Below are 27,127 nucleotides of genomic sequence, written 5' to 3' on the forward strand. Positions count from 1 at the left end.
ACTGGAGGCCAATGGAGGGTGACCTGGCTGTCTGATTTGTATTGATTTTAATCTTTAGAAATGATGTTATTCTCCTTTAAGGAGAAAGCAGATCTATAGGCTATCTCAGGAGCTAGGAAATTCTGATTTAATCGTTTCTCTTTCTGGACACAGCACTTTACTTTCCTTGGAAGCAGACAATGCAGGATAGTTTTTCTCTCTGAGATAAAAATAGATGAGGCCTTATGTTTAGCAGACTTTGGCCTTAGAGCCATTCAGGCTTGCCATAGGATTACTTGTAGGAACACCATCTTTGTGGTTTGCTGCCTTTGCAGGGTTTGATTTCATCTGTGTATGCGGACTTTTCTATCCTGCCAGCCGTTCCCCAAATAACCACACAGAGAGTTATTATTAATTATAAATGTTTGGCTGATAGCTTAGGATTGTCTCCAGCCAGCTCTTAAAACTCAAATTAACCTGTTTTTTTATTAATCTATGTGCTCCCCCGAGGCTCGTTTACATCATGTATGAACTTCCCATGTTGCTTCTTCCACATTTGGCTAGAGACTCTCAGACTCCGCCCTTAACCAGTGACAGTGATACATATTTACAGTGTACACAGATTGCTCCCCAGCACCTCTAGTCCTGTGCATCCTCTTAGACTTCAGTGTTCACATGGGTTATGCAGCTCCAGCTCTGTTAGTTGTCTAGCCTGAGCTCATTTTATAGATGAGGAAACTTTGGTCAAAGAGAGGTTAATTCTCTTGCCTGAGATTCCATGTGTTGCTGGGGAATGTAAATTTGGAGAGGACATGTGTAGCTCAGTTGCTAGAGTTCTTGCTTAGTATGTATAGGCCCTGGGTTTGATCTGCATGAACTGGGCATGGTGGTGGATGCCTACAGTCTCAGCACCAGGGAGGCAGAGACAGGCTATGAGGTGAGTTGGAAACCAGTCTTGGCTACATGAGACTCTCTCAAAAGGAAAAAAAAAATATATAATTTTTGGGTTGATAATTCTGTGCTCTCTGGTCCCACTGTTACAGCTTTTCCAATTTTAGTTTTGAGATAGGGACATGGCTATGTAATAGTAAAAGAGCCCAAGGGTGCTGCTGTGTGGTCATGACTTATATGAAAACCACCACAGTGATTATGACTTAATGACAAGATGATTGAATTAGTGACTTAATTTATTTTAAGGAAAGAGGGTTTATTTTGGTTCAGAGTTCCAGTTATAGCTCATCATGATAGAGATCTCATGGTGGCAGGAAACAGTGTGAGGCTGCCATTGTCAGGAAGTAGGCAGATACCTGGGCTTAGTGCATTTGCTCCCCCTCCTTCCTTCCCCCCCTCCTTCCCCCCTCTCTCCCTCCCTCCCCCCCCTTTGAAAATCTTTTATTTCTTTTTTGATGATTTCCTACATCCAAACAGTGTGTCCTGGTCATACCTATCTGGAATCCTTTCTGCTCCTGTCAGCCACCTCATGTCATTCTATTTTCACTTCATTTGCCCTCCCTCCTTCCCTCCCTCTCTCCCTCCCATCCTCCCTCCCTCCCTTCTTCCCTTCCTAAACCTTATAACTCTCTGAGTCCCTTTAGTGGTGATCTCGGGCCTTCCTCTTATGTAGATAACCATAGCTGTAGTAAATTCATGAATGCAATGCTATATCCTGCACTTCTGCCATGTCCTGCCAGAAGACATTTCACAATGTTTCTCCCTGTCTTCCAGCTCTTAAATTCTTTCTTTCTTTCTATTTATTTATTATGTACACTGAAGAGGGTGCCAGATCTCATTATAGATGGTTGTGAGCCACCATGTGGGTGCTGGGAATTGAACTCAGGACCTCTGGAAGAGCAGTCTGTGCTCTTAACCTCTGAGCCATCTCTCCAGCCCCTAGCTCTTAAATTCTTTCTGTTTTCTCTTCTTTAATGTTCCCTGAGTTATGCATGGGTCAGGTATTGATATAGAGGTCTAATTTATGGCCGAGTACCCAATAGTTACTTATTCTCGGGACCTCCACCAGTTGAGTCTGCATTAACTACTGACCACCACAGAGAGGACTTCCCTTGGCCAAGGTTGAGGGCAGCACTAATCTATATGTATAAACATAAATATTTAGAAGGTAGTTTGGCAACATGTTGATTTAGAAAGACAGTAGTAATAGGTTCCTGCTTAGGACCTGTGACCTCCTGAACCATGGGCCTTTGACCAGGTTTGTAGTAGTAGGCATAAATTCCCTCCAGTGGAATAAGCCTCAGATATGATCCAGTTGATCCAGCAGTTGGTTTTTCCCCAAAACCTTTTGGGCATATTTTGCCTGGCAGGTGTGTATTGTGGCATGAAAAGCTCTCTGTTGCATCATGGCTTTGCCATTTCTTCTAACCCAGTCATTTGCATAGCACCTTCTGGCGCTATCAAGACTAGCTACTAGGGAGGACGTTTTCAGGTCAGTTCCGGTGTGACTCCACAGGCTCTTCAAGGCGAGCGTGTGATCTCGTCAGCAGTAGGGTTTTACCGTCTCCTTAGGGTGAGCGTGTGATCTCGTCTGCAGTAGGGTTTTACTGTCTCCTTAGGGTGAGCGTGTGATCTCGTCTGCAGTAGGGTTTTACCGTCTCCTTCTGGTGAGCGACCAACAGCAGTATCAATAGCCGCATCGTTTGTTTGGGGCCGTTGGGGCCTCATTGACCAATAACTAGTAGGAGGTGTAGATAAGTGAATCTTGAGGTATAACCTCACTGACCAATAACTAACTAGTAGGGAGGTGTAGATAAGTGAATCTTGAGGTATAACCTCCCTGACCAATAACTAACTAGTAGGTGTAGATAAGTGAATCTTGAGGTATAACCTCACTGACCAATAACTAACTAGTAGGAGGTGTAGATAAGTGAATCTTGAGGTATAACCTCACTGACCAATAACTAACTAGTAGGGGGTGTAGATAAGTGAATCTTGAGGTATAACCTCACTGACCAATAACTAACTAGTAGGGGGTGTAGATAAGTGAATCTTGAGGTATAACCTCACTGACCAATGACTGACTAGTAGGGAGGTGTAGATAAGTGAATCCTGAGGCAAACCTCTCTCTCTCCTTACCCCTCTCTCGGTGGTACGTCCAGTTTAAAATTTCAGAGTTTCAGTTGTGTGTCTGTTCAGATGCCTTGATGTTCTCGTTTGGATACATCTTAGAGAAGTTGAATGGCTAACAAACAGCAAGTGAAAGGAAGAAAGAAAAATCTTGAATAATCCATAAATTTAATAATCAAATCTTGAATACATCAAGAATGAACTATACTCAGCCTTATGACATTTTACATGCTCTAATTATAATATTTTTGATAGGATAATAACTTCATTTTCTGTCACATTCAAATTAGCATCTATATTCTCTAATGATGTTTATTTTAGAATAAGATTTATTTTGTAAAGGAATAATTTTACATTTTTTTCCATTTTAAGCCTTTGAATTTCTCTTGTGCAGCCAGTGCTAATTTTTGCTAAGTGGATTTCCATAAGAAATATAAACTCTGGTCATGATTGATTACTTTCAGTTCTGTGTCAGGCAGGGCCGAGTGCTGCTCTCTGTTCAGCTTTGTGCTTCCCGTTGCAGTTCAGGCTGTGGACTTCCATCAGGGTTCTGAACCAGAGACATTGCCCCAACAGGGACGTTACGTAGAGTCTGAAGACATTTTTGATTGTCAGTACTTGGAGGGAGTTCAAGAGCATCTATCTGGAGGGGAAGGCTAGGTTGCTGCTAAGCAAGCTGGGGTGCACAGGACGGCCCCCACAGTGAAGACCGCCTGCCCACCATGCCCGCAGTGTTGAGAGTAAGCCAGTCTTGCGCATGACAGCAGGGCCTGCCTTTGGGTTAGCTAAGAAATAGATACGCTCTATTACTTGGGGGCAAGGCTTTATGCATTATTTTTATGTGTATTCACATATCAATTTGATGATTCACGAGGGGGAATTTAGCTCTTTGCTTCATTATGCTTAAAGTATAAAAACAAAATTTTTGGCAATTATAATTGATTTTAGGCTATTTGTGTTCATTTGAAATAGTATAATATTAGTAATCAAATATTAATCAACAACAAGAGTCAGTGTTTTCATTTTCTGTGTCCTTTCAAGATTATCAGCCTCTCATAATCAATATTGTACATTATTCTTGACAGTATTGTCATTTAGAGTGGACATAATCAGTCGTCTGGACAAGTTAATTATCCAGAGGTCTAAGTCAGTAATTAATCTGGATCTTTTTTCTAGTGTATTCTACTTAATCTAATCTTTGGAGATTAAGTCTGAGATGCTAACTGGAATTGGCTGAATCCAGTAGCTGGTGAAGCAGGCCCGCAGTGTCCTGCAACAGGGTGAACGATGCCTTGCAGTCTGAGCGGAGCAGAGCTGGGTGCATGAGTCATTGCTGCTATTTTAAAATGACTGTCTTTTATTTCTGTTGACCTGATTGAATTCGAATATGTTTTGAGGGACAGCTTGATCTGCAGTAGTTACCTTGGGGGTGGGGGGTGGGAGAGACAGGAATAAGAAGAAGGGTAAGAGGACTATGGAGATAAGGTAGCTTTTGGGGGGCACAGGAAGAAGGGTAAGAGAAGTGGAGTAAAGAGCTGATTTCTTTTTCTTTTTTTTAAAAAATCATCCTGAGTGAGGTAACCCAGACTCAGAAAGACAAACATGGTATGTACTCACTCATAGGAGGATACTAGATGTAAAACAAAGGATGAATAGACTGCTACTCACAACTCCAGGGAGGCTACCTAGAAAACAGGACCCCAAGAAAGACACAGGGATCGCCCAATGACAGAGAAATGGATGAGATCTACATGAACAACCTGGACATGAGTGGGGGTAATGAAGGGCGAGGGTTGAGGGAAAGAGAGCTTAGGGGAGTGGGAGATCCCAGCTGGATCAAGAACAGAGAGGGAAAACAAGGAATAAGAGACCATGATAAATGAAGACCACATGAGAATAGGAAGAAGCAAAGTGCTAGAGAGGCCCACAGAAATCCACAAAGATACCTCCACAATAGACTACTGGCAGTGGTTGAGAGACAGACCAAACTGACCTACTCTGGTGATAGGATGGCCAAACACCCTAATTGTTGTGCTAGAAACCCCATCCAATGACTGAGGGAACTGGATGCAGAGAACCACTGCCAGGCCCCAGGTGGAGCTCCAGGAGTCCAGTTGGCGAGAAAGAGGAGGGTTTATATGAGTGAGAATTGTTGAAACCAAGGTTGGAAAAAGCACAGGGACAAATAGCCAAACGAATGGAAACACATAAACTATGAACCAATAGCTGAGGAGCTCCCAACTGGATCAGGCCCTCTGAATAAGTGAGACAGTTGATTAGCTTGATCTGTTTTGGAGGCATCCAGGCAGTGGGACCGGGTCCTGTACTCAGTGCATGAGCTGGCTGTTTGGAACCTGGGGCTTATGCAGGGATGCTTGGCTCAGCCTGGGAGGAGGGGACTGGACCTGCCTGGACTGAATCTACCAGGTTGAACTCATTCTTCAGGGGAGTCTTTGCCCTGGAGGAGATGGGAATGGGGGGTGGGCTGGGGGAAGGCGGGGGGGGGGGGGGCGGGGGGGGGCGGGAGAGGGGAGGACAAGGGAATCCGTGGCCGATATGTAAAATTAAATTATAAAATACAAAAAATAAATAAGAAAAAAATTATTTCATGTGCATTGGTGTTTTGCTTGCATGTTTGTTCATGTTTGGGTGCCAGATCCCCTGGAACTGAAGTTACAGCCAGTTTTGAGCTGCCATGTGGGTGTTTGGAATTGAACCCAGATCCTCTGGAAGAGCAGCCAGTGCTCCTAACTGCTGAGCCATCTCTCCAGCCCCAGGATCTGATTTTTTTTTTAAAATTTTGAATAATTTATTATTCTAACAAAAGTATAAAGTATGGAAAATTAGTGTATCTGAATCGTTTCAGAAAGTAGAGAAAGTTTCCTCCTAGCAGACTTGGGTTTTTAGCACCTTTGAAAAGAGATAGTTAAGACAAGTCGTTCTGCCAGCCTCCAGTGACTAGTGGCTGCTCATCTGTGTGACATCGTGCGGTCCCTAGGACCGTGGAGTCATTTGGTTTATTTCTCTATGTTTCGAGAGTGCCACAAAACACACTTAGAGAGGAGGAGGGTGTTTGCCCTATTCCTAGCTGGTGGTTAAGATGAAACAGAAATGCGGAGACACAGGAGGCTGCAGGCTGGCGAGGAGGTCAGCTGGACAGGCCGAAGGCGCTGATGATACAGCACACGGTCTTGTTCTCCCATCAGACCGTGCAGCTCCCGTCCGTAGTGCTGTTCCAGAAGCAGGAACTGGCGGTGTGTAACCCAGCTCCGTTCTTCTGCATGATCACGCAGGTCACAATGTATTTAAATGGCTTCCCCAGCTTAGTGAGGTGGCTCAAAGTCTGCTCCACGACGTTTGTGGTCCACTGGTTGACTTTGCTGTGCTGGTAGGCATTGCCCCCTATGGCACTTTCTATAGCCTCCTTTACAGTGTTGCTCACTTCATCAACAACAAATGCAGTCTCCTCAGAAGCCTGGAAGTCTTCCATCTTTCCTCTAACGAGTCTCCAATGCCACCCCAGGATCTGATTTTTAAGAGAGTAATTGGGAAGCATTTCAGAGCTTTGTGATTGCACAAAAACTGTTGTTAACTTCTCAGATTTTCTTCTTCTTCTTCTTCTTCTTCTTCTTCTTCTTCTTCTTCTTCTTCTTCTTCTTCTTCTTCTTCTTCTTCTTCTTCTTCTTCTTCCTCTTCCTCCTCCTCCTCCTTCTTCTTTTAACCTTTTTAGAGCTTTATTGGGAGAGAGGGGAAGAGAGGGAGGGAGGGAGGGAGGGAAGGAGAGAGAGAGAGAGAGAGAGAGAGAGAGAGAGAGAGAGAGAGAGAGAGAGAGAGAGAGAGAAAGAGAACAGATGAAGGAGTGGAAAGGAAAGAGAGGGCCAGATTTTCTTCTTAAGCAGCCATGAAGGTCATCCTTAGCTGGAGGATTAGTGAGTGGGCCTGTACAAAGTTCCTTACATCAATGTGCTAATCAGAACATGTAGAAACAGTAATAGCAGTTAGTGTCTAAGACCTTGTTCTGCTGTGATGTGCTGAGTGGTGTTTAGGACTTGGGAGTGTCTGGACTTCATATCTGTGACAACCAGAATGGAAGGTGATTCTGGATTGGTGTATCTGTCCCAAGTGTTTGGCATTTGTACACATGATTTTGATGTGTATTTTGAGGTTTAGCATAAAAAGTTCTGTGGAACCATTTCTTAGCAATGGTGGTAATCTGGCAGTCAGAAATAGCCTGTGTTTTAATAAGCAGGTTGCTAGCCTATGAGGTAAGTGCATGGTAGAGTAGGTAAGCGAAAATAAAGAGATGAAGGTATAATAGCCAGAAGTTCTGGAGGACTGCACAGAGGTATTTAACACAAACCTTGTATTTAAGTGCGATAGATCTACCAGACTTTTTTCTTTGTAAAAGACAGAATAAATCAGAAAAAGCCCTATCCTGACTTCCTTCATCAGAGGTTTTTACCTTGTAGCAGCTGTCAAAGTGTAGAGCATATTAGAACCACCTATAGAGTTTTATTAATGTTGGTAATGCATTTACAGCATTCCCAGCAACCCCAAGGTAACTGAGACTAGGCATTGGGCAAGAGTTCCACTCTGAGCTGCAGCTCTGGTTGGAATCAGTGCTTTATAGTAGGACTCTGTTAAATCTGGGTGGGTTGTAGGGATCTGTGTTTCTCAGTTTCTAGTTGATGATGCTGATGTGCTGGAAAAGCTGCCCTGCTTTAAGAACCAAGAAGAAACAGTTGCAGTGGTACATGTTGGTAGAGTGTGTTGAAGAGGCAGGAGGATTATGATTCTGAGTTCAGGCTGGACTACACCTTTACAAGGCTGGTGATGGCTCAGTGAGGAAAAACTCTTGCAAGCCTGATGGCCTGAGTCCATTCCTGGAACTCACAAAGCCAGATGCAGTAGAGTACATTAGTGTTCCCACTCCTCTGTGGAGATGGGGAGTGGAGACAGGAGAATTGCCTGGAAGCCGCTCAGCCACCTAGTCAGTCTGCAGTATATTGTGCCGCAGAAATAAGAGAATAAGGCAAGAACTGACTCTCAAAAGTGTCCCATGACTTCCACTCATGCTCCATGGTACACATGCCCCTTCCTCCATACACAAAGAAATAAAAATTTAAAAAGAATCAAGAGGGATATCTCTAAGAAGTCACTTGAAGACTACAGATGTGGCTCAGTGGTGAAGTGCTTGCCTAGCACCCCCGAGGCCCTGGTCTTGATCCCTAGCATTACATAAATACGTTTAAGGAAATATTTATCTACCTTACCTGCTGCCAAGCCTGGTGACTTGAGTTCAGTCCCTAGAGCCCACGTGGTGGAAGGGGGACCTGCCTCTCAGGAGTTGCCCTTTGATCTCCACATTCACTCCAACATGCCTTTCCTCCCCAAATGCATAAATAAATGTAAAGTTAAAACAAAACCACAGTGGTACATTTACAATTATTATTAGGCTTTTGAACTATTGAAAAAAAAAATGAGTTGTGGTTTTTCATTCTTTCTAAAGCCCGTTCTCTGAGAATCTTCCAGATTTCAGATCCTGTGGTCAATAAAGCCTTTATAGATATCTTAACGGAAATAGGCCAGCTACTGTAACTCCCTGCGTAACAGTAGTTTTAAGCTTTTCTGTTTAGATACTTTGCTACTTGAGAGGGAGAAATATTGTCTTTTTCTATACCCTAAATGTGCTGAGGATACAGAATCTTGTACTGAGAAGGTAGAGAAAGATGAGAATGGACTGGAGACATGCCTCAGTGGTAAAAGTGCTGGCTGTTCTTGCAGAGGACTGGGGATTCAATTCCCAGCACTCACTGCGGCTACCAACTACCTGTAATCCCAGATCCTGAGGATCCAAAAACTTCTGGCCTCCAGACACTGGATATACATGGTTCACAGACATGCATAAAATAAAAATAAGCATAAAACAAAACAAAACCGAGAACAGAAGACAGTTGGTGCTGACAAGCTAGACTATTGGAGAGGAAAGGGAAACTTACCTGCATGGGAGGGCCAGTAGGAGGAGGAATGAAGACATCAGGGGAGTTTGGAGAGAACTACTGGATTTAGGGAACCGGCCAGAGTCTGAGCTATTAAATTGCAGGATCCATTCTTAAATTTAGACCTCTGAGATTCTGGATCCATTTTCTTTTAGGAGAGGAATTAGATAAAATTTGGGAAAGTCAGTTGCTAAGAACCACCTCCCTAGTTCAGGAAGTGATAGTTTTGTGACATTAGAGATCCTGGAAAATGTCTGCAGCTGGCATTGGGTTTTTTGCTGCTGTATTTGGATAGAGAGAATGTGTGCTCCTGAAATGACAGTTAACAATGTGATTTTCTGTGTTTCTCAGAAATCCTCCTCAGCCTTTGATCACCGTGCTTGAACACAGGCCTGATTGCTGGCCACTACTCCTGCAGCAGCTGACAGCTTTCTTCCAGCAATGCCCTGAAAGGTAACATGAAATAAAATAAATGAAGGACACGGAATGGCGTGTGCTAATTTTAGAGCTGGGGCTGTGTGTTGTTCTTGTGTTAGCTGTTGTGACTATGAATGTTCTGGAGCTGGCCGTACCTTCTCTTTTCTTTTAGCAGTAAGAGAACATGATCTGCCAGGTGTGTTGGTTGTTGAATTATCCAGTAGAGAATAGCTGTTATTAAACCTACTTCTGTTGAATTTTATTCCATTCCCCAACCAAGTTCTCTGTATTCCTTTGCATTTTGTTCTTCGTCTTTGCTCATTGCAGATGGTGAGTTGCCTCTCTTTTGTGTTCCCACGACAGCTCACAGTTTGATTTGTAATGCCGTTAAACTTACTTTTGGTTTTACTTTCTGCTGCCATCTTTAAAACTGTTTGGAGGATAGAGATCCTATTCCATTGTCTTGTCTTCATAATGCTCAGAACATTTGTAGGTGCCTTATAAATCTCAAATTTTTGTGAACAAATCCCATAAATGGGTTGAAGGTTATCTTACCGTAGAAACATTCAGACTGCAGTATCTTGTAATCAGCTACAAGAAGGTGGTTCAAAATTATCACCTTCACCACAAGTGTTTTTTCATAGCTATATTAATAGTTACTAGATAAACCTTTCTTTAACTCTGTCAGAAACAAACAAAAACCCAAATAAATTTATAAGTATTTGCTTAATGAAGTTTCTTTGAGCTGTATAGAAGTTTTAAATTGTTTTATATTTCTTTGTACATCCCTCCCCCCCCCCCCCCCCCCCCCAGATAGTGTAATATCATGTAGCCTTGGCTAGCTTCGCCTTCACTGTGTAGATCAGGTTGGGCTTGAACTCAGAATTCTGCTTGTCTCTGATTCCTGAGTGCTGGGAATAAATGTATGTGCTACCATGCCTGTCCCTGCAGAGGGAAATTTCCGTTTTAAACTTGCACTATGGGTTTGTGCTTTGCAGTATGAAATTGATAATTCTCGTTGCACTTTTTCAGTAGACCATCAGATCTAATTTTAGGAGCAGTAACTCTAAGTTGTTGTCTAGAAGGTAATACAGGTAGGTTGGTAGTTTAATAAGAACAGGAGCAGTGCTCCACAGTCGTGTGAAGGAGTCAAAATGTAAAGACATTCTGGTTCTTTCCATGTTAGGACCTATTGATTAAACTAGATACTTAAGTCAGATATACTGAAATGTCAATATATCCTCATGCTAGATCTTTTGGGCGGTATTTATAGCAAGTTCTACTTTCATTTACTGAAAACCTGTGCTGTGCTTTCACTTTCACTTTTTAGGAGCCTAGAACTATATAAATTAACAGTGTTGTGGAGTTTAGGTCTGGTACCTTCAGGTTATTAGCCTAGCACATGGGTTTTGAGAACAGGGAACTAGGAAGAACATATTGCATGGCTTTTTACAGGCTAAGTTGGTGCCACAGGGGGGCCTAGAGCCTTATTTTAGGTATTTTCTACTGTGTCTTCTTCAGTGGAGATCATAAATAGAGAAGACATATCTACAGATGTACATTGGTCCCCATTTTAAATATTCTTCATCACTTTGGGATTTGGGCTGTTTGTTTTTTTCTGTTCCTTTTTATTGCCCAGGTGATTGTATATCTCACTGTGATAGTACCGAATCATCACAGAACTTTGGAAATGCAGAAAAGATGGAGCCAGGGAAATTTTTAAATAGTACTTTATCACTAATGAAGCGCAACAATACAATATCACTTACATTAAAAAAAATAGAATGCTTAGTTCAGTTTTATATCATAGTTAATCAGTTCTTACAAATAATAAATGAAGACACTGAATAGAATGAAAAAGAATAAGGTCATATTTGAATGATGCATGCTAATTTTGAGCATCTGTGACTTTATGTAACCACATTAATCGATTGCACATCTCTTTGAAGGCCTGGTGCATACAGTCTTGGTGATACGGCGGTAAACAGAAATCTATGGTCTGTGTCCTCATTTGAATTATAGTTTGGCAAGGGATGTAAATACTACACATGCCATGATAACCAACAGTTGTGCCGTGGAAGCACGTAATGGTGATCTGACCACAGACCACCTGTCAGGGAAGGAAAAGGACTCCAGGCAGTCATTGAAAAGTGGAGAACGGGAGGATGATAGAAATAGAAAGACCAGCAAGTTGGGGGCCCAGTGGGGTGATTGAAGACCTGAAATAAGTGTAATTATTCAGTGGAGAGTGAGGCTGGCAAGATAGGCAGAGGCTGAACCATGGAGGTGTCACAATTCAGTTCACTCTTTTGTCATAGGAGAAACTGTTTTCAATTGGTTAATGATATGGTCAGGTTTTTATTTTATCCTTGAAGGTCATTCTGGCATTATGATGTCGTGGGATTAGGACTTATTGTAATATAATGAATCTAAATAGATATTAAAGGTATGTTGATTCATTATCTCCTTTGAGTTGGAGATTCCTAAGAAGAGGTTGTAGGCAACTACTTCATTCATCTCTCAGTTTCTGTAGCTGTGTATCAGAGCTACACACACACACACACACACACACACACACACACACACACACACACACACACAATCTCTGTCTCTCTATCTCTATCATCTGTCTATCTATCTATCTATCTATCTATCTATCTATCTATCTATCTATCTATCTATCTATCTATCTATCTATCTATGGCTCTAGTAAGGATCAAGTAAGTTCAAGCTGTAAAGTGGAATTACTTTTATATTCTGTAGGTTAACAAGGTAACAATAAAGTAGCTCCACATATCCATGGTGGGGAACACTAATATCAAGACATCCAGTGGATGCCTAAAATGATGGATAAAATTGAAGTATGTGTAATAGAGAGATGCTACTTACTAAAAAAGCTAAAGGTTAACAGTTATTTATCACAGATATTAATAACTTTAGCATGTGATTTTATTCTTCATTGAGCACTATCACTTGTTCATAAAAGGAAGCTCTTTATGGCTTGTCTTTGGCACTTCCAAACTGCCATAACAACTGTTCTCCTTCGTTGGTGTCATTAGTGAATAAAGTAAGGGTTCCTTGGGCACAGGCAGTATTATGAAAACTACCATGACAGTTGATCTGACACCAGGATGGCTGCCAAGAAACTCACGATGGCCTAGAGCAGTGGTTCTCAACCTTCCTAATGCTGTGACCCTTTAATACAGTTCCTCAGCCATACAATTATTTCATTGCTACTTTATAAGTGTGATTTTGCTACTGTTATGAATCGTAATGTAAATATCTCATATGCATGATAGTTGATATGTGACCCTCATGAAAGGGTTGCTCATTCCCCATAGGGGTTGTGACCCACAGGTTGAGAACTACTGGCCTAGAGGACCATGCATAGCATATTTGGTCTATGTCCTGGAGGAACAGAGTGGGATGGTTTGGAACCTTCTCATGCTAGTCAGTATGTGTACAACTAAAAATTTAGCAGTTGTTTATTTCTGGAACTTTCCATTAATTAGTTTCTGATTGTGGCTGACTGATGGTAATTAAAATTATGAAAAAGAAAACCATGGAATGCTATAAATTTGAACTGCCACAATAATAGGATAGTTGTATGGATTTATTTTATCTGCAGAGTTTTCTTACAAATGCATGCCTGTGTGATGCCCCTGGAGAAAAGATCCTGATGTCTGTAATTCTAATAAGTGTTCTCTGTTGGTTCTGATACTCACTGTAGACTGGTTTTGGAGTGCTGCCACTATTGTAAAGCAGAAGTGTCCTTTAGTCTGGGAACCTGGCTTAGTGCCTCCTTCTCTTGAGTCATTCCCTTCAAGATCCCATTAGGTCACGGCATGTCCGACAGTTCTTTAGGCTAGTGCAGTTTAGGATGTGCCACAGCTGCAGGTTGATATGTGCCACTTACTGCTTGATAGTGTGTAGGGGAATTCCTGGAAAGGAGCTGTGTCTGCAAAGACTGATTGCCTGTTTACAACTTCCGTGATGTGGAGAGGGGAGATGTTGCAGGTCCAGAGTCCAATTCCAGTTTATTTTAGGCTAGCTTTAGCCCCATGAATAGCATTCCTTGTCCACCTCTGTTTTGGTCCTAACATCTTACAGCAGACAACCTTTGGGAATTTATTAACATAGCAGTCCACCAGCGTTCACCATCCCCAAAGCTATGAAATCACCATCGCATCTCAGGCCTATAGGAGAGACTCCTCCATTGTGCTGTAACTGCCTCTCCGATGTTTGCACCAGTGCATTTTAAAAATGATTGGATTTTTAACTTTCTTGGCTTGATTAGTACACAAACTCTATGAAAATGTTTCCTCACTGGAGAGAACTAAATGTGTGTTTCTGGGTCATGGTCACTCGGATTTGGCTCCTGAGTAAACCTTGTCTTTTATTTTCTTGAGGTGAGAGCTGTTTCTTCTGATGACATTAACTCACTGACTGACTGACACGTTACTTGACTTGCAGGTCAGAAGTTTCATTTATTCAAATAATGGCACCATTTCTGTGGTATCTCTATTGTGAACCATCCCAGTTACAAGAATACGCTAAGCTCCGGCTGTCCCTGCTCAAAGTCTTGCTTCAACCCAGAGGTCTTTGTGACGAAGCACAGCCTTCAGTCCTGGAACAGCACATGCTTCAGCTGTGCTGTAACATGATTCCGTGCTTGCAGGTAAGGCTCCTCTTCATTGTTCATTTTCCTCCCCTAATATGATTATCAGCGCCAGTAAGTGTTGACGATTGTTAGTTCACACAAGGTAGTTCTTGATCCTGTGTGATTGGGCAAGACCGGCTAGAAATGCTGGCACTATCTTAAGGAATACAAAGGAATTAAATCCAGATTTAATAGTACATACTGTATTAACTGTATTAAATTCACTGAAGTATAAATCAATATTGGTCCTTTTAGGATTAGTAGCAATGAAGACTCCTTTCAGACTCATTAGGGAATTTTTGAGCTTCTTTTTGTGCTGGATACTAGGAGGTAGAAGAAAAACAGAACAAAATAAAACACTCCTGTGCCAACTGAACAAAAAGCGTGTCTGTGAGTAGGTCGATTCTGAGGATGCAGAACTTGGCCTGCTGAGTGCTACGTTTGAATTTCTACTTGTCCCTTTAGGATCCATTGTTGTCTCTTGCTCTTGCTCTTCAGAAACTCACAGTGTAAGAAGTGTGTTAGTATGTCACTTTTCATAATTCCTTATGGACAGTCGATCAAGGTATAGAGTTATGAGTAAAGAGCTAAGGTGTTGAGGGGAGGGAGAGATTCTAGTTCCTGTCTCTATGACTGCAGATTAAAAACCATGCAGTTGCCAGTGGGCTGTGATTTTAGTGTAGTGGTTCATTTGTCAGGCTATCCCATCCCATGATCAAGGTCAGGCCATTAGTGGGGATCAGAGCGCCATGCTGCTCAGCTGATGGAAAGAATCTGAGGATATATTTCAAAGTGATCACTTTGGGTCACAGATGACCTGTTTTAAGTCTGTGTTAGCAAGGAGTGGCTAGAGTGAATCTTTCCTCTGTGACTCATAAATGTGCTTTCCTGTAATCAAGGCAGAGGAAAGTTAATTAAAATGAATTCTCCAGTGGCTTTTCTAAAGCCTTTGTTTTGCGTGGGTAATAAAGCATATATAGGCAGAAGGTCTTCAACTGGGGCGTTTTTCCGACCATGTCTTTATTACCATGTTCTGTGTGGCTTGGCAAATGTTTGCTTTCTTCATGGAAAGCTTAGATGCTTGTAGAAGCACACTTTGGAATGGTTTTGAGCACCGCCCCCCCCCCTTTTTTTTAACTGTAACTGAGATATGTGAGAAAAAAGAAAAATGTCACGTTTATTCATGCAACAAATTTGTTTTATTAAGAGAAAGAATGAGAATTAGGAGTCATAGAGACTGCATAATCTAGTTCTTCACTTGTGGAAGGTATTTTTATAGTCTTCAAACAATAAGCTCCGAAGCTAATGCATATACTTCTGAGAAGGACACTGTTTTCAAGCACTTCTGTTGATCTGCATTAAACAATTGCCCACTAGTATCCTCTTCCTCTATAACAAAACACGAGCCTTAAACTTAACTCCTCTCTGTGTTTGTACTTTCTCTTTTTCTTCCTATCTTTCTTGCATGCTTGGGCATCATTACAAAGAAATGAAAACAAAAACCACCTCTTCCCATGAAATGGCTTCTAGAATTTTCACTATCCATTGCTTTAGTATACCAGTAGGTGCAGGAAATGTGCTAGTTGATGAGAAATGCTCTTCTCAGAGGTGAATGCAGTGTTGTGGACATGGCCCAATCCATACTGGACACTAGGAAGGAAGCACATTGAAGTTACTATGTTTTGAGAAATCCCCCCCCCCCTTTACTCCTGTTGATTTAGGATGAGAGAGGTCAGTGAGACACCTGCTTAGTTTCTTCCTCAACTGGTTGCCTTTCCATTTTATGTTTGTGCAACTGGTTTTTATTTTAAATGATTCTTGTCACATTATACATTATCCATGCCTCGTGATCTATTTTTACATAGAGATAGAACATTACTTTGAATTTATTCTTAAGAATTTGATAATGGTGGACTAGAGAACTTTTATAGCTAATCTGTTGAGATTATTTTTTTAATGGAAAATTTCCAGTATACAAAATGAATACACTCAAGGAAATAAAAACCATCTGAACACCAGGCTTTTGTGTTTAGTCCATCTCTTTGTAAGTACCCTTTAAACTTTTTTTGCTTTATGTTTGCAAAAGAACAAAATAGGGTCAGTGAGATGGCCCAGCAGGTAAAAGCGTTTGCCACCAAGCCTGCTGGCCCAAGTTTGATTTCTGGGCTCCATGTGGACGAAGGAGAGCACCAACTCCTGCAGCTTGTCCTGTGACCTCCACCTGTGCGCCACATTGCGTACGTGCACACCTGCACACACAGTAAATACATACATATCATTAAAAGAGAATAAAATAATTCAGTTATTGGGCTGCTGATACTTTATTTTTGATTGTGTGTGTGTGTGTGTTCGTGTTCTTTCTTCCCCCTTCATCTTTTGGAATTTTTCTGATTTTCTAGGAATTCTATTTGGGTATAACTTGTGTTGATGTCTCTTTTTCGAAGGGGTGGTAAGCAGTGGAGAAACTGCAGGCTTTTCTCTTGATGAACTTACCACACACAAGCATCCTGACTGGAGCAGATGCTTCATTGTTTATAATCCCTGGGAAATACCACAGTTGCTCTGAGCAGGACCACACCCTTAATACTGAATCCAGAATTTGAACAGAACAGCAGGGTGTAAATTGAATTGGGATTTTTCAAGGGCACCCAAGTCCTTCCTGTTGAGAAGACAACTCTCATTTAAAGATGGTCTTTTATTACATTCTCCACTGTGCTGAAGGATGCTTCAGCTAAGGCTTGTAGAGGGAGAGCGTAGTGTATGGGGATAACATGCTGACCTTATGACCAGGTGTCTGTGTTAAATTGTAGGAGAATTGAAAACCAGCTTTGAGGTGATGGCCTTTGACATGTAGGCACTGTATACCATTTGTCTAAGACATCTTTTTTTCACAGAAGCTAGAAAAATAGCAGGAGTTTGTGTGGGCAGCCTTACTGTGTGAGACAAGGCTGCAAAGGCAGCAACAGTTGTACTGTAGTTAGTGACCAAAGGAGAAGGCAGAGCTGTGGAGTGGAACCCTCACGGCTGCATCACTACATCTTCACGTTTCGATCGCTTTAGAGAACGTTATTCTGTTGAAGACTTCTTGTACAACTTGAAGTGATTTTATAATTTTAACCAGTATGACTTCCTTCAACAGATGAAAGATCTGACTCAGACAACAGAGATGATGCTGTTCATTGAGGAAGTGTTTCTAAGCCTTCTGCGCCATCCTGTGTTCTGGAAAAGTCAGCTTACCCAACTCACCCTCCAGCTGCTGTGTATCTGTGAAGTCAGTTTAAAGATAACTGGGGAATGCTCATCTTTAATTCAACTTTTAGAGCGCAGCATTGAAGTTCTTGGGGAGGTAAGGCCAACATAAACCTTCAATGTGCTAATTATCACTTTAGAAAATCTTTGAGAAACTGGGTGGTCGTGTTTATGTAGTTTATTGTATGTTTGAGGTGATTTGATCTTATGCGATTAGATCATACTACTACAGATATTTATTAAAAATGAATTATTAAATAATCTTATGTTATCACTTAAAGGTCTACCTCACTCCTATTTATTCATATGTAGTATAAATATTGAACAAGTGTTATATTCAAGAACCTACACATTTTCTGTGATCTCAAGATAGAAGCACGTAAATAAGTAATTCTAATAGAGTAAGATAAATGTTTTTATAGGACCTCATTTATAGTGTAATGGGAAACAAGTGTGATGCCTCACATCTGTAATCCTACCACATGGGTGCTGAGGCAGGAGGATTGCTGTAAATTTGGAGCCAGGCTGAGATAGTGAGATCTAAATCCCTCTCGCTTACAGAGTGAGATCATACCTGAAAACAAAAACAAATGCTGAATGTGGTGGTACATGCCTTTAATCCCAGCACTCAGAATGCAGTCAGGTGGATCTCTGAGTTGGAGGCCAGCCTGGTCTACATAGTAAGTTCCGGGCTAGCCAGAGCAACCTAGTGAGATCCTGTGTCAAAAACAAACAAACAAACAAACAAACAAACAAACAAACACCCAAAACAACAACAACAAAAAACAAAAAGCCCAAAACCAAACAGACTAGACTATTATATATGTATTATACATAAAATGCATATATACATATACATATACATATATATATATATGTATATGCTTGTTATGAAGCTTCTTGTTGCTTATCCTCATGCTAATATTCCTGAGGTTAAAAAAATGTTGAAATTTAATTTGAGAACCTTTAATGCCTAGATGCATATTGATTTGAAGGAGAATAAAGTAGCCTTCTTACGTATTTTGAGGCTATCATCCATCACTATTCTGCTGGGTTCATCTGCTGCATCTTCAGTTTAAATATTACTACTGTACCCTTTCTCTTCTTTTTGTTCTCTCAGCTTTTCTGTGGGAAGAGTGTCCTTACACACTTTAGGCCTCTTTCTCAGACTGTGTGGTTTGCTAGATTTGGCTTTGGGTGAGCCATTCACCTATCAATTCAGATGTTTGTCTCTAAGGCCTTTCCATTTCAAGCAAAATAATTTACTCCTATCAACAAAATTAAGCAAACATATCGATGTAGAGGAAACTGGGTAGTTTCTCTAGGAGTAGAACAGACTACAGATGGTAGCTTTACAAAGGTTAGGGACTGGCTGTTTCTAAGAAACCTTCACTGGATGACTCGCTTCACCTTTCTGTTTTGTGTGAATCATTTGAAGAATTCCTAAGAAGAATGGTCTGTGGGCATAGTTGGGGGAGCCCACTCTGCAGAGGACAGGGGCTGAAGCAAGTTTGTGGTTTTTGGGGAGTGTGTGAGCGGAATTGCCCTCACCTTTGTGTCTTCTGCAGGAGGCAAACTTTGTTACACCCTCTTTTTACTTTCTTTTAAAAGACATTTCCATGACTAAGTTGGTAAAATTCTTGAGAAGAGGGGCTGTCTTGTTAACAGAAGCATCCCTAGGCCCGCATATGTTATTAGTGCCTGTCATATGGGTAGTGTTCATTTTTATCTTTCATTTGAATTGAGGACCAAAAGCATGATCCCAAATATTTTCTGTCACCAAGAATCCTAGTTAGGAAGGCATTTACTCCTCCTTTCTGTAGCCAGGCTCTGAGTTAGTCTGAGTTTCTCCAAAGGCCAAGTGGAGCTCATGTTCTCACAGAAGCGGAGAAGGTATGAGAACAGAGTTCATTTACACATGTGATCCCAGAGAGCGGGCTGGGAAGGGTGGAGCTGGGGGAAATATGGCAATATGACTGTTGCTATAAGCAACCAGTTACTTCATTCCATAGACTTCCCAGAAGCCTCGTGGAATGTTTCAGACCATGAAGAAGGATCCAGGGCAGTGAGTAATCATATGTCCACATGATCCTCTTGCCAGTTTGAAGCTGTCCCCTGTGGGAATTGAACATCTAGAGCTTGAAGTTTGGGGACAGAAAGTGAAGAGTGGTGTTGTGGGGCCATATGGGGAAATGTTCAGGTTGATGCTGTGCAGAGCACGTTTATGTTATGGCAGAAATAGTTGTAGTTAGTGGAAGAGGCCTGAGAAATGCCAGCAGAGTGGTGTGGTCGCTGGTCCATGTTCCAGTGGATGGCCCCACACCCATGCACATATGGGCAACACTAATAGGAATGAATGGGTTAATTTAGAGGGGGTTAATTTTAATGGTTAATGGGGGAGAGAGGGAGAGAGAGAGAGGGAGAGGAGGGCATGAAACTGCGGAGTTATGTTTTGTGAGGAGGGTAGTCCAGTGGAGGAGGAGGGGATAAATTCGGGAGGATATGATCATATTTCATTGAATATGTATATGAAATTCTCAAATAATAAATTAAAAAATAAAGAGTTCAATACACTTTACTATGTTCTGGTGCCTGTCAATCAGACAAACAAAAACAAAAATTTGTAAGGCAACTTAAAATATACTTCTTTTAATCCTGCACCATTCACTTTTCCTACATTTTTGATATCCCAAATCTGCAGCTCTTTCTCTCTTGCTCTCTGTTCTGCGTGGGCTGGTCTCACGCATCCTAGAGAAGGTCACTGCCATTTATGATTACTTATCTTTAAGTTCTAGCCCTTGAAAAGCTTCTGCTCTGTTTTAAAACTTAAGATGTCCCCCCCCCCCCTTTTTCAACGACAGCTGGTATGAAGGAGGCATTCAGCCAAGTCATGAGTGCACTCTGTCATGCTTTGTCTATGAACCTCTTGGACATTTCCAAATTTGGAATGTAAATACTTTTCCTACCTTCCTTTTTAATGTGGACATATAGAAATTAAGGGAAATATGGTAGAAAATGGTATGAAATTAAAGGAAATATGTGGAAAATGGTACGATGGTATACATCATGAGCATATTGGTTTCAAAAGTGATTATTGTCCTTTGATAATATGCACTGCTTGCTTTCAACTGTATTCCAAAGCAGTGAACATAAATAATTACAAAAGACACAAACTGGCACATGTTTCATCCGCAGAGTTTAATTAGTTTCTTTCTTTCTTTTCTTTTTTTCTTTTTTTTTTTTTGGATGTTTTGTTTTTTAAGCCCACAAAGCAGGGATCTAGAAGATTTTAGAGTTCAGTTTCATTCTGGCGGTGGTAAAGGTGAGATGGAGGGGGTTATTGATTTATGCCAGAATTGGTAGGGTCCCGCAGAGTTTTGCTTCTGCCGGATCTGCTACAGTTGTTTTCCCTCATCTGTTTTTTTACCATGTGGCTCGGTCATATGTTTGTCCCCCCATTTTTTTCTTCTTTCTTGTCTGTCTTCATCCTCAAAATTTGATTCTGTAGGCTCTTCTGTGAAATTTCTGAATGGACTAAAGTTACTTTATTTTTCTTGTTTTGATCTTCTGTTATCTTGATTAGAACTTACTGAACATGTCTTCTTCACTTTAGTTATATCCTTGCTGAACTTAATGATTTTTATATTCCATGGTTATTTCCTTGTTACATTTAAATATGCTTGATAAATTACAATCCCTACCTTTTTTCACACTAGTACTTAGTTTTTTATAGTACAATCCCTATCTCCTTCACATTAATATTTCTTTTTTATGGTATAGTTTATGAAACTATATTTCATGTAATTTATTTTGTAACTTATATAGATGAATTGTGTCTAATGTTAGGTAAGTAGAAAGATGTGGCTACTTTTTCCTAATGAAATGTCCTAAGTGCATCACGGCTGTTGCAGTGGTTCATGAGGACTCACTCCTCTGAAGACTTGTGATAGGAAGTTTTCTTCCTTACCAAACCAAACCAACAAAGCCGGGAGGAGTGAAGCGAAACTCAAACGTTTCCTCTTGGAATGATTTTGGTTTAAGTCTGTTGTTTTTTAGGCCGTATTTAACACTGAACTTACTCTGTGTGCCATTTGCTAGTTATTTCTTCAGTAGGGCAGACTTCGTGAGACACTCTGCACAGGGTTTACAACTGCTTAGTGAAATACACTTTTCTTGGGTACATGTAAAGCCATAGTTCCTGGATCCTCCTTAATAAACCTTTTTATTTGTTCATATTTTTAGGATTTTCCTGTGAAATTGGTCATTATTGGAATTGCTTTGCTACTTCTACAGACTCCAGCAAGCCAACAGAAGCCAATATTAAACCTAGGTAAACACAATTACACTCTCTAGAGAACAATGTAAATATAAGTGTCGGCAGGTGTCTGGAGAGCCGTATATCATGCTCTTCTACATATTTGAGTTTCTAGTCTAGGTTGTTCCTAATTGCCACCAAGTAGATCTTTTTTTTTTTTCTTACCCTAGTGCACTAGCCTGTGCATGTTTCTGTATCTCATAATTTGCCCAGTATTTTTCATGCATGGTTGTGATAGAAGGGATAGTATAATTCCATTTAAAAATGTATGTATGTATGTATGGGCATTTTCTTTATTCATGATTAAATTTCAAAATGAGAATAATATATAAAACTTGTAAGAAATGAAGTGTTTGGCAGGTTGTTTTTATTTTAAGATTCAATTTTGTGCCAGAGAGGTGGCTCGGTGAGTAAAGGCACTTGCTGTCATCTGACAGGTTGAGTTCAGTCCCCAGAAACCATGTGGCGGAAGGAGAGAACTGATCCCGGAGTTGACCTTTGACTGCTACACACACACACACACACACACACACACACACACACACACACACACACACACACGCAGACACTGCACAAAAGATTTGTTTACAATTGATACTACACTGAACAAGTTAATTTTTTTTTATTAAATTAGTGCAGTCAGATGAATGATGATGTTCCTTTGGTTGTCTAATTTTAAAGGAAAGGGAAGGCAGTAGAGAGGGAAGCAAATGTGCTGGTTCCCAAGACTGCAAGAGTCAAGCTTCTCACTCTCACCGATGGGCATATACAACGCATCTTTAAATCATGCTGTTTTTCTTATGTTTTCTAACTTGGCTTGGTCAGATGTCAAGTATGTGGTAATAAGGGACTGCAAATGACTTTAAAATGCCTTCGATAAATTTCTGCTGTGCCTTCCCTGGGACATTAATTTGTCAGTATCTTGAGAGTAAATTGCTTGGCAGTGGCCTCCGTACATGGAGGACACCTAGTTTCTTCGACTGCTTTTGCCTCGTGTTTGTTGTCTGCTCCTCCCTGGTGCCCTTTGGATGGACTTTTCCTTTTCTCCAGCAGTGCACATGGCATCTTCCTGGAAGCAGTGTGTACCAGGCTGCTACTTCTGTTGCTTTTACAAAGTTTCATTGTGGTATAATTTTTATCTATCTCATGAGATTTACCAGTAAAAGTGTACAATAAAGTATTTTTAAAGTTAGTGGTCTGTATAGCCAGGAATATAATCTAGTTTCAGAATTTTTCTATCACCGCTGTTCTCTAAATTTCTTGTGTCTAATGGTGTTAACCACCATTTCCAATTACAGCCTGAGAGAAAACATTACCCAGTCAGTCTTTGAAAAAAAAATTTTTTTTTTAGAGCTGGAGTTAGGAGCACTGGTTGCTCTTCCAGAAGACCTGGGGTTGGTTCCGATCACTCACATGGCAGCTTAACAGTTGTCTCTAACTCTAGTTCTAGGGCATCCTGTGTCCTCTTCTGACCTTTGTGGGCACTGCATGCATGTGGCGCCCAGATATAAATGCAAGCAAAACACCCATACATATAAAATAAAAACATAAAAAATAAACAACGTAACATTCATCATTATTGTATACACACACACACACACACACACACACACACACACACACACACACAGTATCACATCCATGTTGCGATCACATGACAGAGGACATTCTCTCTTTTCACCCTTACTGTTTCAGGAGTGGAGCTCAGGTCGTCAGAGTTGGCAGGGCAAGCAAGCACCCACTGACCCACCTCAATGACCCTACTTCACTTTGTCCTTGTAAATTTGCCTTTTTATATAAATGGATTGTATTTGTTTTATTGACAAAAATTTCCAAAGCCCTAGGGAAACTGCCTTTCTAATTCTGAAGTTGCAAACATATGTTTTGGCTGATGCACAATAGAAAAATGACACAGGACCAAGCAAATGCTTTGAGCAGCTGTTAGCTAGCAGAATTTTCTTTCTCTTGTAAATCAGTGCCTGTTTTGAGGTTATCCTGGTTAAGGGAATAAACTACACTGAAAATCGTTGAGACTGTCTGTCATTTGAAAGTGTTTAGTGTATTGGGAAACTATTTAGTTTTCAAAGTAATAGATAATCAAGAGAATATCAGTCATTTCAAATTCAAAATGCAAGCATTAATATAATATACTGTGTACTTACTAACACTAGACTTGATTATAATAATAGCCTAAAAAATCTGGAAAATTTATAACATGATATCGAGTATGCGTGCTACATGTTTCCTTCTTCTTAAAAAAGATAATAGATGTTTATAATGTCTTAGCGACAACTATGGATTAAGGCCAATATTTAGAGAAAATCATGTTATAGTAACATGTGTTTGTACTTTGACTCTTGTTAAGGTTTGACTTCCAAGTGATTTAAAACAAAATACTGACGACATAGTGACATGATTTAGTGTGCAGAGAATTTTTCTTTTCTTTTCTTTTTTTTGGTGCAGTGGGGAAATTACTTGATTACTTTGATAATTTGACTCTGAAGCCTATGAATAACATCTTTAAGTAAATCAGACTTTATTTAGTAACCTTAAAAATACAGTTAAAAAAAAGTCTACTTATATCCTAACTCATTCTGCAATTAGGCTTCGGGGGGTCCTGTGCATGGCTTACTCACTGCACATCTGTATGTGTGCCTCTGATGTGGACACTGAATTCCCATGGGAAGAAACCACTTACTGCAAAAGGGTTTTGTGGGTGTGTGCTGCGAGACTTGGGTGATCCACTTCTTCGTGGGCTAGCCGACTGGCGGCCCTGCTTTACCTTGCTGTTCACTTCAGCATCTGCTAATATGGCTTTTGGTTTATTTGTCAAAGAAGCAGGTGTGCTGCCCTCATTGTCCACTGATCAGGGACTTATGGTCTCTTGGTTATTTGTTAGTCGGAGCTGAGATGTTATAAAGGACAAATATTTAATAGTGTTAAAAAAATTCACAGTGATCAAAAACTGGAGTTGATTTATATATACCTTTTGTGCATATTTGTTGTCTCTGAAAGTATCCTTATTCTTCTGTTATACATACCAACAGTTTTAAAAAAGATACAGTTGGTTTTTATGTTACTGTTACTCATTTTTACTGTGACTTTTCGTCCTAGTTGTGTCTGAGCTGGTTGTAAAAGGGCAAGAAAAACTCCATTTCATTGGTAAAACAGCATTTTGTTTGATTGGTATTAATTAAAAAAATTTGTGACTTCCTATTTTGTTGATTAGCTTTGAAGCTCCTCTCTCTTGCTGAGGGTCAGAAAATCCCAAAGGCATCCCTGCTGCTCATGGTCCCTCTTCTGCAGATACTGTCTTCCACCGCCTTGGAAGACTGTTTGGCCATGGGTGAAGAAGGTCCCTCCAGGCAACAGTTGGCCCTGAATCTTTTGGAAGTGCTGCAGAGGGAATGTTATGGAGATGACCACCACATGGTAATGAGTTCCTCTTAATTTCTCCTCAGGGTCCATGTGCATTTTCTGTCACTTCTAATGAAATTTCTGTTTAGGTGTAAACTCATTGCACTTTCCAGATTTGTCAGGCAGTGATGTGGGAGATGTTATACTTCTCTGGACTATGAAGGGAGGTTAGATGGTCCTATGGTCCGTAAGTTTTTGAAATGCTGTATGATCTTTCTTCCTTTTTGAGATTCTAGTACATTAGACACTAACAGTCCTGATTAGTCCTGAGAAATGAAATGAAAAGGGTCAATTTTCTGTTTAATTTAGTGCTTCTTTTATTTATTAGATCTACTTTATACACATGCAGATGGGTTTCTGTAGAGGCCAGAAGAGGGTTTCACATTCTTGGAGCTGGAATTACAGGTGGTTGCGAGGCACTGATGTGGGTCCTGTCCTCTGCAAGAGCAGCGAGTGCTGTTACCCGCGGAACCCTCTCTTGCTGCTTCTTCATGATGCTTGAACATGGAGTCCTTCATTCTCAGAGTCCATTGATATATGTCCAGCATCTTGCTAGTCAGGATCTTTCCCAGGTAGGGAATGTTCCTCAAAGCCTGGAAGTTCAGGGGTCAGGGTAAGATTTATAGGGCATGTAATGTTAGGCTCCCTGGCCAGTGGCTCTTGTTGTCTTTATGTATGACTACATTTTCCTGCCTCAAGTGGAAGACAACAGGTCTGTCACATGCTTTTTTACTGCCTTGTGAGACTGCATGGCCGTGGATGAGGACAGTCCCTTCAGGCAGCTGTTGACTCTGAATCTTACTGTGCTGCAGTGGGAATGGTAGTTCTGTTCACTTCCTTCTGTGTTCTCAGTCTCTGTTTTCTTTCCTAGTTTTCTATTATTTTAAAAGTGTGTGTGTGTGTGTGTGTGTGTGTGTGTGTGTGTTTGTGAACATGTGTGTCTGTGTGTGTGTGTATGTGTGTGTGTGTGTGTGTGTGTGTGTGTGTGTGTGTGAACATGTGTGTTTGTGCACTGTCAGTGAACATTTGTGGAAATCAGATGACACCTTTCAGGACTCAGTTCTCTCCCTCGGCCCTGTGGAGAGATGCCAGAGATTGAACCCAGGTTGTCAGGCTTGAGAGCAAGCACCTTTACCCACTGACCCTCATTGTTGGCCTTTAGTCTCCTTTTTCTGTGACAGTAGCATAAGATGGCTGGGTCCTAGGACATTTCTGGTAGGCTCGTTCTCTTTTTACATATTGTCTTCGGTAAAATGTATTACTTTTCAACTCCTCTCTTAGGGCTTGGGATGAGAGTTAAGTAAGCTAAAGCTAGTAAAGTGCCCAAAGTCTCTGTGAAGGGGGTCACTACAAACACAAGCTGGAACGTGCTTGTGGCTTCATTTGGAAAAAGGGAGGTCCCTTTAGTCATGCATGGTTAGGTGTTAGAGTAGCCAGAGTCTAGTCATCAGTATTCCTTACTTGAGAATGTACTGGAAACTAATTAAATATGTATTACAGCTTCCCAAATCCAGATTGTTACACTATAATTCAAATCTTGAAGTAGATGTCTGACTTACCAGTAAGAGAAGGAAATTCTATTGAGCTCTAAATAGTCTGGCAAGACAAGAATTCTAACAACTTTTTTATAGCTTATCTCCTAATTTGCCATGTAGCACAAAGATAGGATCCTGGGTAGGGCCAGAGCTGGGGTCCAATGCTACTGCTCAGGCAGGATGTACTTTGAATTGTGTACCTTTAAATCACAAGTGTTATTTACCGAGGCTCACCCTAACCCTAATACCCAAGGACTCGGCTTACTGTTTGCTCAGGTGTGTGTGTATATCTTATTCATCAGCACTGGTAGCATAGGTAGCTGGACTTTCTCTTTAGCAGCTGTTGGTGATGAGGGAGGAAGGGATACTATTGATGCTATAAATATCTTCCTTGTGATGCTGTGCTGTTTGAGGCTGTGAGTGACTTACATCACCCTTTTAAAAAAGGCAAGCCACGTTTTACCTTGGGATTCTT

The 27,127-nt window shown here is 40.9% G+C and overlaps 1 protein-coding gene and 1 pseudogene across 5 annotated transcripts in view; one reads left to right on the forward strand and one right to left on the reverse strand.

Moving 5' to 3' along the window:
* The window catches only part of Focad (focadhesin), a 300,913-nt gene that overhangs the window by 72,143 nt on the left and 201,643 nt on the right, over positions 1–27,127 (forward strand). For 4 of the 5 annotated variants that reach the window (XM_006975965.4, XM_015994914.3, XM_076564485.1 and 1 more), the window contains 5 exons: positions 9,411–9,512; positions 13,950–14,154; positions 17,276–17,482; positions 21,628–21,715; positions 24,930–25,132. In XM_006975965.4, coding sequence (XP_006976027.1) covers positions 9,411–9,512; positions 13,950–14,154; positions 17,276–17,482; positions 21,628–21,715; positions 24,930–25,132 — 805 coding nt within the window. The remainder of the gene's footprint in view (positions 1–9,410; positions 9,513–13,949; positions 14,155–17,275; positions 17,483–21,627; positions 21,716–24,929; positions 25,133–27,127) is intronic. The other variant, XR_013049184.1, reaches the window with a different exon arrangement.
* Positions 6,058–6,557, reverse strand: LOC121827282 (dynein light chain Tctex-type 1 pseudogene; annotated as a pseudogene).

The sequence above is a fragment of the Peromyscus maniculatus genome, chromosome 2, assembly GCF_049852395.1.
Source record: "Peromyscus maniculatus bairdii isolate BWxNUB_F1_BW_parent chromosome 2, HU_Pman_BW_mat_3.1, whole genome shotgun sequence".
Classification (NCBI taxonomy): domain Eukaryota; kingdom Metazoa; phylum Chordata; class Mammalia; order Rodentia; family Cricetidae; genus Peromyscus; species Peromyscus maniculatus.